Below are 16,579 nucleotides of genomic sequence, written 5' to 3' on the forward strand. Positions count from 1 at the left end.
GAACTAAACCTTAAAACACTTCAACCCGTTCATTTTTTTTAAATAGGCCCTCACTAAAAAAAACCACTTCTAGATCTTGCAAGGAGAAAAGAGTGTCCAAGAAATCCATCAAGTAGAAAGAAGATCGTTTGATACATAAGAAATAATTATCTCGGGACAAACATAGTCGAAAAACATAGAATGCCCCGAACTAAGGGCCCAAAATCCATCAAAGTCGAGAAACAGATCGTTTGATATTATATATGATATCGATACTACTTAGAGTAATAATACCAATACTCTGAGTTATGGTACTGATACTGTCAAAACATAATGCTAAATTGGTACCGATACCATATATGATATCAATACTACTTAGAGTAGTAGTACTGATACTGCTGAGACAGTACCGATACTGTCAAAACAGAATACTAAAATGATACTGATATCATATATGATATCGATAATATCGATACTACTTAGAGTAGTAGACCGATACTGTCAAAACAGAATGCTAGAATGGTATCGATACCATGTATGATATCGATACTACTTAGATTAGTAGTACCGATACTATGAGTAATGGTACTGATACTACTCCTTTAGTTTGAGTCAGTTAAATTTCCATTGAAATTATTTTTCTTTTAAAAATATTACTTTTTTAAAAATTTCTTTTAAAATATTATAAAAAATATTATATTATTATTGGGACTCATCACGCTGATGCGACGAGTCACTCTTGAAATTTATTTTTTAATCAGGCTGCAGGACTCACCTAACACGGCCAATTAAAAAAATTATATCCCATGGGGACTGTTTCAATTGCAGTAAATCCCAAATTAAAAGTTTATGTGCCCTAATAGGTTAAATAATTTACTCGGGAGCCGTAATGGGCCAATTTGACCAAGGTACCACAGTGTTACAAGTTCTGAAAACATACTTAACAATAAAACCTTTATTTCAATCCAATATATCACGAGCCTCCTGCAAATAGAAACTAAGGGTAGAAATATTCTCGTCAAGTCGTTGGAGCTTGTTGAACCCGTTCATTTGTTTATTGACTATCGTACCACTCAATTCATATACCGTTATTTTTATATCATTGAAAATGTGATGTGAGCAAGCATATTTGGTGAGTTGATTAACTCGTTCGTACCTTTGAAAAATATAATACATCAATTTAATTGCTGTGAGTCCAAGTGCATCCCATTGCCTTTGGATTTTAATGGAGTAGACGTCCTCATTCTCGAAAATGAATCCTTATGCTTTGTTTTCTTTCGCATTTAAACTTATCTTTATACTGTTTGTTTTCAAAATTATTTGTTTCTTAAACATTGATTTATCAACTACCTAATACTCTATGCTTCCAAGGATTACTTCCATAATATCTCGAGTATAAATTAAAGCTTCAACTTGGCTTAATTTTTCACTCCAATTATTATTTATTATAATTTATTTAGATATATAAACATAGTTGAGAACCCATCAAGTAATCACAATAGTTCACTCTTAATGTTTCAATCTAATATATATATATATATATATACACTTTCATCATCAAGCTCAAGAACTATGATGAATTTGATGCAGTGAAAGAAGAGTGATTTACCGTTCACCTTTAGACCACAAAAAAAACAATCGGCCAAAGCAGTGGAAATCAGGGATCACCATTGTTACATGTATACATGTAGCGACAGCCGCATTAGTTTGATGATGGAACAGCCAAAGCTAACATGGCCGTAGCTTGTCAAAATACAATCATCATTTGTCCGTTGTAAAATTTACCACGACTGTTCATTTATATATTTTTCTACTTTTTGTTGTGTGTGCAATCTTATTAGCTGCTTTAGGCCGGTGAAAATCAATCCTACATGTATATTATTCCTGTTTTAATGGAGCAAATAACAAGGGAATAACATTTATTTTTTCCTTTCCAGCCATGTTCCACAATAAGCTGGTCCTACAATAGTGTGGAAGGAAGCTGGAATCAAGGAACCAAGCTGGTTTGCTGAAATGGGAAAACCACATATCATCATAGATTGCGCACTCTGTTCCACATTAAAGTGAAGACCCGCAAAACAAAACAAGCCATCCAAGGTTTTAATTCAAGGGAAATAGAGCCAATAAAAATTGACCTAGAAACACTCTGGACCACTGTTCTAACTAATGTCTGGTTTCACTGGTATGGTCTCTCCACCTATCGCTTGGATCTTTTTACTTTATCCTTTTCAAATACTGTACGTTGCAGCAGATGCTGCCATTCTTTTTTAAGGATTCGAATTTTGAAAAACATAATTAAATCTTAGTATTTAAGTTACAAAACATGAATGAAGATGCCAAGTCAAGGGAGGGGCGAGCTTTCGGCCGCATTGCGTGCTAAACTAATTGATTCTTCTAATCAGTATAAACTGTTTACAACAAAGGGTAATTTTAATTAATACGATGATTAGATTCTTGTTAATCATTCATTGGACAGGAGCGATGGTTTAGGATAGTGGGAAGATTTTGGTTTACACCATACATTGTTTGCCTCCTTTTGATTAACAGAAAGACAAACTGTATAATCAGACTTATACACATATATAGTGTGAAAAGCTAATTGCTTCATTTTGGTTTACACCATACATTTTTTTTATTAACAAAAAAAAAAAAACAAAACAAAAACAAAGGATTAGCTGTACACCATTTCGACTTATCATTAGCTCGTGAAAATACATGCCTTAAACAATGTCTGAAAATCACTTTCATATTGCTGGCTAGGAACTAAAATGTAGCACAATGAAGAATGGCAGTTTAAGTGAGACTCAGGGGACATGGAAGATGATGGGGGCAAAACCAGATTGCCCCCCACTTTGAACTAGCCAAACCAACACCCTAAACTTTGATCTTAGAATATGTCAATTTGTCTTGATTCAAGATGAATTGGTAGATTAAAAGAATAAATTGAAAAAAAAGGGGAAAAATAAACTCATCTAGCAGGAATCTAATGCATACTGTCTTTATTGAGAAGAACTTGAAGGATACTGTGGTAAACACTGGAGAGGTTCCCTGTTCTTACCAACAATGAATTTGAGGAAAGACCCTTCTATCATTGTCCCTTCTATCTCTGTAAAAGTTTCTCTTCTGCATCCCTCAAGAACTTGAACTTGGGAGGAGGTGAAGATCTCAGCTTATTTAACTCAGCATCCGTCGATGATTCAAAGAGAGGATTGAATCCTTGGGGGTGATAATAAGAACCCAAAGGTGACTTCAGTGGTGGAGAAGACAAAGGACTATGGAAAGGAGTGTCCATAGGTAGCATAATATCATTCATGTTCCTTCTTCTTGTCCCTTTATCCTCAGACTCCAAATCTTCCTTTGTTTCCTCTTTGATGGTGAAGAGGAATCTGGGTGGACCAGCCAGATTGTGGAGCCTCATCAGCTCTGATTCGACGCCCTCTTCTCCAAACCCACCCTTTAGAAGCAAACCCTTGGTCGAACCAAGTTCGAGGTCTGGCTCGACACCATCAATATCTTGGTGGTTGTTGGCGATGGTGGGTGCATGTAAAGGAGTTGATGATTTCTTCCGGCACAAGAGTTGAACAAGCTCCTTTGCGTAGCTGGTGTAATCGTATTCAACTTCAGAGCTAGCAATTTTCTTCTTATTTCACCAAAGCAAATAGTAAAGCTCCGCCACCAGAGCCAATACAAGACAACCAAAAACCAAACTTAAACCAATCCCTAAGCCACTGAAGGATTTCATCTTTGCTTCAAAAATTCACTTCACATCTCCAGAAAATATAATCTAAAGATTAAAACTTGGTTTTGCAAACACCACTACATTTCCCTCCCTCTCAGGTCTGTATCATATATAAGAGAAAATGTAAGGAGAGAGAAAGAAAAAAGGACCTTTAAATCATGCCAGACCTTTCATGTGAAGTTAGCCAGAAACAACAATGGAATATTGAAGTAAATAAAGAAAGAAGAACCCGAAAGACCCCAGAAATCCTTCACTTTTACTGCAGTTCACGGGCTAAGATTCATTGTGGTAAAGCATTAATTAGGACTTAGGAGAAGGATCAAATTACCTTATATATCGAAATTTTCTCAGCAAACATGGAACACTTTGAAAACAATATTGACTAAGCCGGAGGAAACAAATAAAATGATTTTATTGTGGAAGCTGAAGACAGATTGTAACAGTTAAAAACGGAAAAAAGAGAAAGCAAATAAAAGATGAATGATTGGGGGTATGGGCAAATTCTTTGTACAATAGCTTATTAGCTTTGAAGTGTGTGGAAAGTGGCAATAAGCAGCTCACATGGACAGCCAAAGGTTTTAAAAAGAAAATCATAAAAAAGGCAGTGTGATTGCATCAGCCCACGCGGTAGCCTCCACGTAAACCTTAACTGGATTGCAAGACAATGGCCGAAGAATCATACACCCCGTCATCCATGAAACCTAGCTCTGTTCTTTTAGTTTTATGTAATGTGAACTATAAAAGTGATTGCAAATTATGATATTTTGATTAAGTGGCCAACCCCTTTCTCCTGCTAATAGTTTTTTCTTTTGTTTTTCACCTGTCAACTTTCATTTGATGAAATGTGAACTCAAGGTGATTACTGGTTGCCAACTGTTGGCACCGAAAGAAAAAGATAAATGCAGTAGAACCTACACAATACGTGAAGCCTTCATGTAGTCAAATGCATTAATACATTTGGTCAATAGATGGTCAGAGAGAGAGAGAGAAGTTTCCCTGGTTCAATAGGTTTTGGGAGCCGAGAAACTGCAAGCAGGAGCCATGCTAGCAGATGATAGATTAGGACTTGCTCTCTCATCTTTTGCAGATGGTGGCATCATGGCATGTGCTGCTATGAAGGAGCAATTTTATCTGATACATTTACTGTAATCATAGCCAAACTTGAAAATGTTGCGGAAGACGGCTATCGGATAGAGCAAAATTACAATTGATAATTTGAGAAAATAAAAATGAAGATAAAGAAGACACAAAATTTACGTGGAAAACTCCTAAATAATATAGGGTAAAAATCACGGGCAACGGTAGAAGAATTTCACTATGACAAAATAGGAATTACAACTTCTCTCTATCTACCAAGGAGAAAACAATGATAATTCTTTCTTGATAAAAAAGATAAAATAACTCTCAAGAAACTCTCTAAATTCTCTATAGTATTATAAGAAAGCTAGAATGCTTTGGGATGATTTTGAAGCTAAATGGGATAGGGTATTTATAGCTAAATCTTAAGGACTTAATCTTGTAAATACCCTAAAGTTTAATGACTAAAGTTTGTAATTTGACCATATAAAAATCAACAAAATTGGCTTTTAATATTTTTTTTCAAAGCCACCGACTGCTAACTAGCAGCTCATGTGGTTTTTGATTTTTCAATAATCTCCCACTTGAAGATTTGATTGGAACAATTATATCTTCACACCATTCTTTCTACCTTGTACCTTTATGTTGCTTATATTTCCGTCAAGCTGCAAGAGGATCGGCACCAGGTAAATTTATCAGCGTTGATCGCCTTCGTCATGAAATATGCTATGTTGTCTTTGGTATGAATCTGATGCATATCTACTGTCCCTTCTTCAACCTTTTCACGAATGAAATGGTACTGAACTCGTATGTGTTTTGTCCTTGAATGAAATGCTGGATTCCTTGCTAGATGCAAGGCGCTTTTACTTTCACAAAATAGAGAGATATACTCTTGATTATGCCCAAGCTCCTCCAATAGCATCTTCAACCAAATTGCTTCTTTACTGGCTTGTGTAGCTGCTACATATTCTGCCTCTGTTGTGGACGTAGCCACAACTGACTGCAATTTTGAAACCCAGCTTACAACTCCACCAGCAACTTTGAACACATATCCTGTAGTAGATTTGCTTTGATCCAAATCCCCTGCATAGTCAGAATCTACATAACCATTTATTAGTAAGTTTGATCTTCCGTAACATAATGCAACATTTGAGGTTCCTTTGATGTATCTCAGGATCCTCTTCACTGTATTCCAATGCCCTTTGCCTGGATTCGCCATGTACCGACTAACCACTCCCACTGCTTGTGCAATGTCTGGTCTTGTGCATATCATAGCGAACATTAAACTTCCCACTGCTGATGCATACGGTACTCGAGACATCTTCATCCTCTCTTCTTCATTGCTAGGACTCATACTGGAGGATAATTTGAAGTTAATAGGAAGAGGGGTAGAAATTGGCTTACAATCTTGCATGCTGAACCGTGACAAGATCTTCTTCAAGTAATTCTTTTGTGAAAGCCAAATCTTCCTATTACTTCTATCTCGGTGAATTTGCATCCCTAGAATCTTGTTTGCTGATCCCAAGTCCTTCATTTCAAATTCCCTAGCCAGTTCTACCTTCAATTCTTCAATATGATCTTTGTTGGGTCCTGCAACCAACATGTCATCCACATACAACAGTAATATAACAAAATTGTTATCACCAGACCTCTTGAAATAAGCACAAGGGTCTGCATTAAGTCTGTTGTATCCAAGGCACATAATGAAGGAATCAAATCTCTTATACCAATACATCGGCGCCTGCTTTAGATCGTACAAAGATTTGTTCAACCTGCAAACCAAGTTCTTCTTTTCTTTTTCTTCAAAACCTTCAGGCTGGAGCATGTAAATCTCTTCTTCAAGATTTCCATGAAGAAAAGATGTTTTAACATCTAGCTGCTCTAGATGTAAGTTCAATGTAGCACACATTTCCAAGACTACTCGAACTGTTGTTAGTCGAACCACAGGAGAAAATATTTCATTGAAATCGATACCTTCTTTTTGAGCATATCCTTTGACCACCAGTCTTGCACGATACCTCTCAACTTGATCGTCACCATTTCGCTTGATTTTGAAGACCCATTTGTTACCAATTGGCTTCCTTCCTTGTGGTAGTGGCACAAGGTCCCATGTATTATTTTTATGAAGGGCTTCAATTTCTTCTTGCATCGCCATCATCCACAGTGAAGCATCTGAGCTGTTTATTGCCTCCTGGTATGTTGATGGCTCACCGTCCTCTGTTAAAAGGCAGTATGCAATATTACCTTCTATAACATAATCTGAGTGCCAATTGGGACGTCTTCTCACACGATCTGATTGACGAGTTATTGGTGCTTCAGAACTCTCTAGTTCTTATTCATCATGTGTTGGTTCTGCTTCAGAAGAATCTCCTTGTTCAAACTCTTTTTCCACATGTATCTAAGTAGTCTCTGATTTTTCAGCGCTATCATCGTATTTTTTTCTTTGTAGTTTATCTTCTACAAAGATAACATCTCTACTGATGATCACTTTGCGGGCAGTGGGATCCCACAAGCGATACCACTTTACTCCATCAGCATACCCCAAGAATTTGCATTTCCTGGATTTTGGATCCAACTTTGAAATTTCTTGGGAGTTGTACATCACGTACACTATACTTCCAAATACATGGAGGTTTAAATAATCAACTGGTTTACCAGTCCACATATCCATTGGTGTCTTCAGCTCTATAGCAATTGATGGAGTTCGATTTACCAAATAACAGGCGGTATTGACTGCTTCTGCCCATAATGATTTTTCTAGGCCTGCATCTCTCAACATTGCTCTTATTCTTTCTAACAAGGTTCTGTTCATCCGCTCTGCCACTCCATTTTGTTGAGGAGTGTTCGCCTTTGTGAACTGTCTTTTGATGCCTTCTTTCCTGCAAAAGTCATCAAATTCTTCGCTTGTGTATTCTCCTCCATTATCTGTTCTGAAACACTTGATCTTATTTCCAGAATCAAGTTCCACCCGCGCTTTGAAGTTTTTGAAAGTTGAAAATACATCTGACTTCTTCTTAATAGGGTACACCCAACATCTCCTAGAGTAGTCATCAATAAATGTGACAAAATATTTTGCTCCGCCAAGGGATGTAACCGGTGCTTGCCATACATCAGAGTGAACCAATTCTAGAACACTTTTGCCTCTAGAATTTCAACCGGTGCCGCTTACTTGTTATGCAATGCTCACACAAAGTAAGTGATACCTTTGTTAAGCCTGGAAGTAGCTTTTGCTCCACAAGGACTTTCATTCCTTGTTCTGACATGTGTCTAAGTTTCTGATGCCATAACATTGCAAAATCTGAACTACATGAGGCAACAGAGGCTTCTGCTTCTAGCAAAGTCTCTCCATTCAGCATGTACAAGTTTGCTGCTATCTTTTCGCCTTTCAGCACCACAAGAGCTCCACAGAACACCTTCATGATTCCTTTACGTGTTTCAATCTTGCTTGCATTATTATCCAACAATCCGTAGGATAATAAATTTTTCTTCAAGCCTTTCACGTGCCGCACATCTCGAACAACTTTAATTGTTCCATCATACATCTTCAATTTGATGGTTCCCACGCCAACAATCTCCAAGGCATGATCATTACAACTATACACAGATCCTCCTGAGACAGGTTCATAATGATGGAACCATTCTCTTCTTGAGGTCATGTGATATGTTGCTCCCGAATCAATGAGCCATATATCTGCAAATCTTTTTCTGCCTTCCACGATGGTTGACGCTTCACAACATAGAGCATCTCCATCATCTGAAGTGTTTGCGGTATTACCTTGTGGATTGGAGTTTTTATTTAGACTCCAACAATCCTTCTTCAAGTGACCCTTCTTTCCACAGTTGTAGCACTTTAAATTCTTCTTGCTCCTCGACTTCGATCTACCATGTTTGTGACTGCTGCTTTGGCTACGTTCTGTTGATATCCCTCTCATCGTTGTCAACGCTTCTGCTTGTTGCAGATTTACTTGTCTGTCTTCCTTGTTCTTGCACCGATTTTCTTCTTGTAGGACAGCAGCTGCAACGTCATCGAAGACTAAACTGGTGACATTACTGTTTGTCAAGTTGATGATGAGTTGATCATACGAATCCGGTAGACTTTGAAGTAGAAGTTCAACACGTTCTTGTTCTCCTATTTTACAGCTTAAGGATGTAAGCTGAGAAAATAAGGTGTTCAGTGTATTTAAGTGCTCTGTCACTGAAGTAGATTCTGGCATACGGAGAGTGTACAATTTCCTCTTAAGGAAAATTTTATTGTGCAACGATGTTGCCTCGTACAATTTGGTGAGATGATCCCATATCTCCTTAGCTGTCTTTTTCTCCTCGATGCTTGACAATACTTCATCTGCTAATGCTAGATGAAAGTTTGCCATAGCATTCCCGTCCATCTCGTTCCATTTGATGTCATCTGCGAAATCCACCGGCCTTTCATTGATAGCCGCTAGACACCCGTCTTTCCTTAGGATGGCCTTCATCTTCAATTTCCACAATGAGAAATTTCTCCCATTGAACTTTTCAATGTCAAATTTTGTTGCCATAGCTTCTATTATTGATAGCTCCCACTATTTCACTATCGTGAATAGTTCTCTAGAACCTCAAAGAATGGGTAATACCTTCTTATTTTCTTATGTTGGAGTATCCACCTTTTGGTGGCAACCACAAAGACAATAAGCAGATATTACACACTCAAATCTTGCTCGGATACCAATTGTTGCGGAAGACGGCTATCGGATAGAGCAAAATCGCAATTGATAATTTGAGAAAATAAAAATGAAGATAAAGAAGACACAAAAATTTACGTGGAAAACCCCTAAATAATATAGGGTAAAAACCACGGGCAACGGTAGAAGAATTTCACTATGACAAAATAGGAATTACAACTTCTCTCTATCTACCAAGGAGGAAAACAATGATAATTCTCTCTTGATAAAAAGGAAAAAACAACTCTCAAAAAACTCTCTAAATTCTCTCTAGTATTATAAGAAAGCTAGAATGCTTTGGGATGATTTTGAAGCTAAATGAGATAGGATATTTATAGCTAAATCTTAAGGACTTAATCTTGTAAATACCCTAAAGTTTAATGACTAAAGTTTGTAATTTGACCATATAAAAAATCAATAAAATTGGCTTTTAATATTTATTTTTCAAAGCCACCGACTGCTAACTAGCAGTCCATGTGGTTTTTGATTTTTCAATAGAAAATACATCTAGGAATGTGTTTTTTAAAGGTGCTTGGGAATCCTATGCAATTATATGTTTTAGTGGGTACAAGAAGATGATGGATTTTTTGGAATCCAAATAGAATTTATATATTCGATTAGGCATCAGTGAGTTTAGGAAATTTATGTATCTAAATATAAGTTTTAGTGGTTTGTTTATGATATCTCATTTGGGAAATATATATACGTATATAAAGCATTTGGGAAATATATATACGTATATTACTTTATAGTAATTCAGATTAATTACACGAATTTCATCCTTCGATCGTAACATGATAGTTAACAGTAAATGTCAGACACAAAATTGAATCTGTTGCTGTCCTCCTCTTTACTCAATAAATTTTATATTATGAATATATTATGTTCAATTTTTAATTCCCCTTATTATTACTTAGTTAACATTAATTAATACTTAAGATCATCTGCTGTATGCAGGAACAAAATGAACTAAGAGAATTGTTATTATTTACTAAAGTCTCGAGTTCGAAATCCAGAAATATTTATAAAAGTAGTTTCAAAAATATCATGGGTTAAATAGATGTTTATTAAATGGTTAAGAGTTATCTTTGAACATATACCATCTTACTGTGTTTATTGTTTAATGCAAAAGGAAAAAAAGTTCTTTATACGATAGGGTTATGATAGTTTTATTCCTAATTTAAGACCTAACATAACTTCCCATCCTGACCACCATGCCATCAATGTCTCTCACATACCCCACCCTTTGTCCCCACTCCTCCTTGTCCTCCGGCTGGCTCACTGGCACTGCCCCATTCTCCACCGCCCGCTGTTCAACCACAATGAACATCATCTGTTATTGAAGATTATGATTCTTTTAACCTCTATTAAAATCTTTATTTATGAATAAACTATGATAAAATTAAATATGAATGCATATTTAATGAATAGAAAAAAAGAGCAGTATATAGTAAGACGAATTGGCAATCACTTAAACCTTGAATGCAGCATCAAGGTCAGGGTAAATAAGGCAGAGTTCCATTGGGGGGCGGTGGAGATCAGATTTAGGTAGTTGGACTGCACCAGTTAGATCATCGGTTTCGTGTTGGTGCTTTGGGGTAAACGCAATGGTGCTCTGTCCACTCTCCAGCTCTCCCCACCTGCTGTTTTAATCCCAAGAGTACAAATAATTCATCAAAGCCATTTGGAACATCCAAAGTCACATGCATATATATATACAAACCTGTGAGACTCGTCCAAGCGACGAACATTGTAGCCAAAGGATTTTGCATAGAAATCAACAGATTTGGCTACGTCCCTAACGTAAAATATGGTGAAACCCAGCACTGGGTTTAGACCAGACGCCATTCTTTTTCTTCTTTTAATCCGAAAAAATGTTTGATTTTCTTGATCTCAACCAGAAAATGTCACAAAATATTTAAACACCGTTTCTCTTTCGCCTTCCACAGTTGTTTGTTTTGAGTTGATACGAGGCTCTTACACGTGGGCAGTAATTTGGTTCTATAACAGCGTTTTTAAGCGCCACTAAAAGCACTTGCGGCGATAGGAAAAACGCCGCAAGAAGCGCCGAAAATACCAGCGTCGCTAAAGTTTGCGGCGTTTGAGAACAAAAAACGCCGCAATAGGTCAAGATCTATAGCGGCGTTTTTTGAACAAACGTCACAAAAGATCTATATCTATAGCGGCGTTTTTGGAACAAACGCCGCAAAAGGTCGATATCTATAACGGCGTTTTTTGGAACAAACGTCGCAAAATGTTGAGATCTATCGCGGTGTTTTTGGAACAAATGCCGCAAAATGTCGAGATCTATAGCGGCGTTTTTGGAACAAACGCAGCAAAAGTAGCGTCGTTTTTGGAACAAACGTCGCAAAAAGTCAGATTTATAGCGTCATTTTTGGAACAAACGCCGCAAAAGGTCAGATTTATAGCGGCGTTTTTGGGACAAACGCCGCTAATTACCTTTATTTAGCTAAGATTAATTGATTTTGCATATTTCATTTCTGCTCTACATCATCTAAATTTAATAACATGTAGCTTTATCTAATTAACAACACAAGTTATGCAGAAATATACTTAACAACAAAATAAATTAAAATTTATAAACATTAAAATTAAATGTAATGTAATTTGACATTGTTCTCTATAATTTAGTCTAGGTGATACATACATAAAAAATTAATCCCCGGAAATTCCATCCACCACAAAATCTTGAAAACAAAAGTAGGAATGTAAAAATGAGTTCCATATCGTCTGGATTCATACTTGTGGCACTTCAGTCTTGGATCTCCTCATTTTACTATCTTCTCTATCGAACCTAATTGATGGACCAGAATTCAGTTGTGCCTGTCAAAACGAGCTTTCTATCTCAGGGTCATAAATAAAAAAAGAATCAATGATGCTGATATAAATGATCAACTGAAGTAGAGTTAATTATCCAATCTATTCAATCTTCACTTACTTGAGGAGCATTTTGCAAAGGCTGCAAAGTGAAATAAAGGACCAACAAAGAAAAATAAGCAGTGAAAAATAATCACAATCAACAAACCAACTCAAGAAATATATGAACATCGAGTTTAAACATAGCTTACTGCAGGTGTTGTAAATGACAATTGAGATGACATTTTTCTACTAAGTGCACTCAGCAAAGCTTGCTTTCTCAAAACCTTATCCTCGGTTTCCATGTCTGAAATCTTGTCTTCTAACCAGTTAAAAGATATAGACGATTATTTGCATGGAAGATAAGCAGTTCAAGTTGAAGAATGAACAATCCAATTGACTTAACATTCATACTAACTTAAACACCAAACATCTATTAGCACAACACAAAATTAGGATAAAACCTTTTCATCACAGTTTTTAAGTCAATTATCCTCATCTCAGCCTCTGTAGCCTGCTTTAGCCGCACTTCGCAAATCTGTTCTAGTGTAGCTACATGAGCCTGAAATGGAAGTTTGGTAAAAAAAATTATTTCAAGACATAAATGAAAAATCACTAACTTTAAATGACATTTAACAAGCCTGCAGTCCAAGTAAAGTCCTTTATTCGGAAGTAACAAATATCTAACAATACCTTAAGCTGTTCATTTTCAGCAGTAAGTTTATTCATCGTTTCGTTGTCAACTACCGTGACCCCTTGAGTGACAGGAACTTGTCCGGAAGTTTTGTTTTCGCCCCAATTTTCTTTCTCACGTTGCAACTTCTGCAACTACCATGTAAGTTCTTCAACTTGCTTTTTCCAGCTGACAGTTGGCCTCTAGCAGGGATTCAGTTTTTTGGGCAGCCTGCCGACAATCATGGATAATCAATTGTAACAATTATGCACATACTTTCACCTCATGGATAAGCCTATGAGATCATCACATCAAACAGGTGAATACACTGGAAAACTGTACTGGAATCTCTTGATCATCCAGAATGGAAGTTAGCAGTTTTAGAGAAGAAAAGAGTTAAGTGAACCAACAGATAAGAAGAGAGAACATTTTTTTGGAACCAAAAGGTGGATTAACTAACTAATTATTTAGGGATCTATAATCTACATCCTATTCCTGCTACTATGGTGATTGAACCATCAGTTATTGAAATTTTCCTATTGATTGGACATGGAGAATTAGGATTAAACTTTAAATGGATATTTTCCTATCGATTACCAATTCAATTGACTGAATAAGGACTAAACCATGGATTTAATATCACATGGCAGTAAAGTACATTAGTCAAAACCAGCATCTATTAAGAACTTGTTGAAGGAAATTGAGAACATTCGTATGCAAGACATCATGAGCTTAAACTAATTTAATAAAATGAAAAAAAATAAATGAGAAATCACCATTTTTAGTTTGCGTAATTCTCTACGCGCAAGTTTTTCTCTCCAAGCACATTGTGCGACGAGTGCAGCTCTCTTTAACCTTTTGTAATAACGGCTCACCAAGAATCGACGACCTTGACTCTGTCACGGACATGAAATCACATGGTATCAGTATGCCGATATAGCAAAAATAACAACCAGACATCGTAAAAACACTTGTCATCAACATTATTTCTTTTGCTAAACCAACAAGCATCCACGTTTAATGCAAAACAACTAAGATAAAACTTCATCGAAGAGATGAAAATTCCTAAAAAGGAGTAAAATCAGAAATAAAAGGAAAACAACTAACTCTATTAATATTCATTAATTGAAAGAAATACATATACCATCATATAATCCCTTTAGTCCTTGCTCTTTCCATAATGAACATCCAACTTGGAACATTCCAGTGTAATAACCATACATTTGTTCACCAGATTTCATTCGCAATTGGTCATTCATGATAGCATAATTCCTAGAGTTTCCTGAGCCTTGAACCTGCATGTGTTGCTTAATCACTTCACATGGAACATATACAAAAGAACCAAGTGTATCACCTGAAAATCAGAGAAATACAAGATAGAAATCAGAGATCATTTGTGCATTTCAAGCAATATCAGATCATACAGAGAAGATGAAAAGTGGGGATAACAAAGTAAATTTTTGCAAAGGTGAAGCTACTAATATTGATAATGCGAATTAAAGTTTTCAGCAGGATACTCCACTAGGGTTCTCCTTTCCTCTAAATACATCTTTGGTTTCACCTGCTGCTCCAACTGCTACAGGTTTCCTCAACCAAAAGTTTGTCCATCGAAGTTTCCCAATGTGGTTGTTGCTAATCAGCAGAAGAGATTCATTTCCCGTTTGCCGGTTTCATATGGAATACCACTCCCCTTTCTGTAGCAGTTTGGATCACCACAAGATGAAAGTTTAGAAACTTGGAGGCTAGCCCCTGGCATGCCTTTCCACCCATTTCCGCCTTTGCCTCCATGTCCCCCTGATAATAAAAACATTCAACCCACTTCTTCTGCTAATTCTATCGGCACGAGTTATCCCGTTGAAAGCATTCCAAGCACAGCTGGTGGAAACCACCCAGAGTCTGATAACTCAGGTACTAACATCCAACAGACATTCAAAAGAACAAGAGAATCCTCGTATGATTTGGGTAAGATGTACTTCAGACAACAGAAAAGAAAAGGACTGCCGTGGGATAAATCGGAAATCAACTGCTGCATAAATGTAGGACATGTAAACAATGAGCCCATAAATTCATGTTATTTAGATGATATAAACCAGTAGAGTTGGAGTCAAGGTTGCAATGATATTTTTCTGTAATCATTGCCGACCCAAATCAACATTGCTTTATAGAAAAAAATTCTAAATTCTGATAACTTAAATTTTATTTCATCTTAATTCTTTCATACATTTGATGTATTTCCCTCAATTCTTTATTTCCTGTGTCTAAGTTCCAGTAGAAATGTGTAACCCTATTCGATTACCAACTTGTGAAGGTAATTAATTGCTGGGTCTAAGTTTCGAGCACCAGTCTCAGACCTCCTATGTTCTCACCAAACGTTGGTTCAAACCACAAATCACCTTCAGCGAAGAGTACTTCTCTATACTATATTATTGAATTCCAACCCAAAACCAATACGACTATGCATACAAAATTTACAATAGTTCGACAGCTTTTCCATTTTAAATGACAAATAAAACTTAAAATATATTAAAAACCAACAAAACAACAGCTAGAACAAAATTCACAAATAAACCCTAAAAGTCATAATAAAGCATATAACAGAAGTGAAATTCAAATCTAAAAACCCTGAAGTGTACGAGAGAGTGAGAGAAATGAAAACGTTAGGGAAAAAAATAAAAAAAACTAGGAGGAGAAGCCTGACCTGCAATAAAAAAGAAAGAGAATAGCATACATTGAAATAACAAAGCTTGAAATTGCTGAAGAATTCATTGACTGTTTCTTCGATTGATTTTTGCTCAGATGACGATTTCAACAAGTTCAATATGTTACATTGTTCTTCGAAATTCAGCATCTTATTCCCCAATCTTTTTTTGCCTGAAATTTTCTAGCGATATTTAGGGTTTAGAGTAAAGAATCCTTTCCTGAGTGAGTTCCTATGGATGAGAATCCAATGAATTCAGATATGTTACTATTTATAATTTTTATATTTAATTAGCTATTAATAAGAACCCTTCAAATAAGAATCGAAGACTAATAAGACTCTGTTGGCTTTATTTATTTAGCGGAGTTTATATAAATATGCCACTAATGTACAAGTATTTAGCGGCATTTATATAAAAACGCCACTAAAGTACCAGTATTTAGCGGTGTTTGTGCTTAAAACGCCACTAAATTACAAGTCTTTGGCGGCATTTTTATACTAATGCCACTACAATACATTATTTAGCGGCGTTTATATAAAAACACCACTAAAGTACCAGTATTTAACGACGTTTGTGCTTAAAACGCCACTAAAATATAATATTTAGTAGTGTTTATATAAAAAAATGCCACTAACGTACGAGTTTTAGCGGCATTTATATAAAACGGCACTAAAGTACGAATATTTGCCGGCGTTTGTTTAAAAAACGCCACTAAAAATGCCGCTAAAAACCCATTTTGCTGTAGTGGTGGTATGCATGCAAATGATGGTTGATTCAAGGAAAAATTATTAAATGAATCCGCTCATCATATCATTCATGATATCAATCAAAAATATTT

The 16,579-nt window shown here is 36.2% G+C and overlaps 1 protein-coding gene and 1 pseudogene across 1 annotated transcript; both read right to left on the minus strand.

The window, feature by feature from the left end:
• Window positions 1-2,744: 2,744 nt before the first annotated feature.
• On the minus strand, window positions 2,745-3,994 carry LOC120180521 (annotated as a pseudogene).
• A 6,678-nt stretch (window positions 3,995-10,672) lies between these two features.
• On the minus strand, window positions 10,673-11,360 carry LOC120180547. Its single transcript, XM_039185862.1, has 3 exons — window positions 11,216-11,360; window positions 10,970-11,132; window positions 10,673-10,801 (listed from the first exon to the last, which is right to left on the minus strand). The coding sequence occupies exons 1-3, from the start codon at window positions 11,338-11,340 to the stop codon at window positions 10,673-10,675; spliced, it is 417 nt and encodes a 138-aa protein (XP_039041793.1). The 5' UTR covers window positions 11,341-11,360.
• Between the last annotated feature and the right edge of the window lie 5,219 nt (window positions 11,361-16,579).

The sequence above is a fragment of the Hibiscus syriacus genome, unplaced genomic scaffold, assembly GCF_006381635.1.
Source record: "Hibiscus syriacus cultivar Baekdansim isolate YM2019G1 unplaced genomic scaffold, ASM638163v2 tig00003715_pilon, whole genome shotgun sequence".
Taxonomy (NCBI): domain Eukaryota; kingdom Viridiplantae; phylum Streptophyta; class Magnoliopsida; order Malvales; family Malvaceae; genus Hibiscus; species Hibiscus syriacus.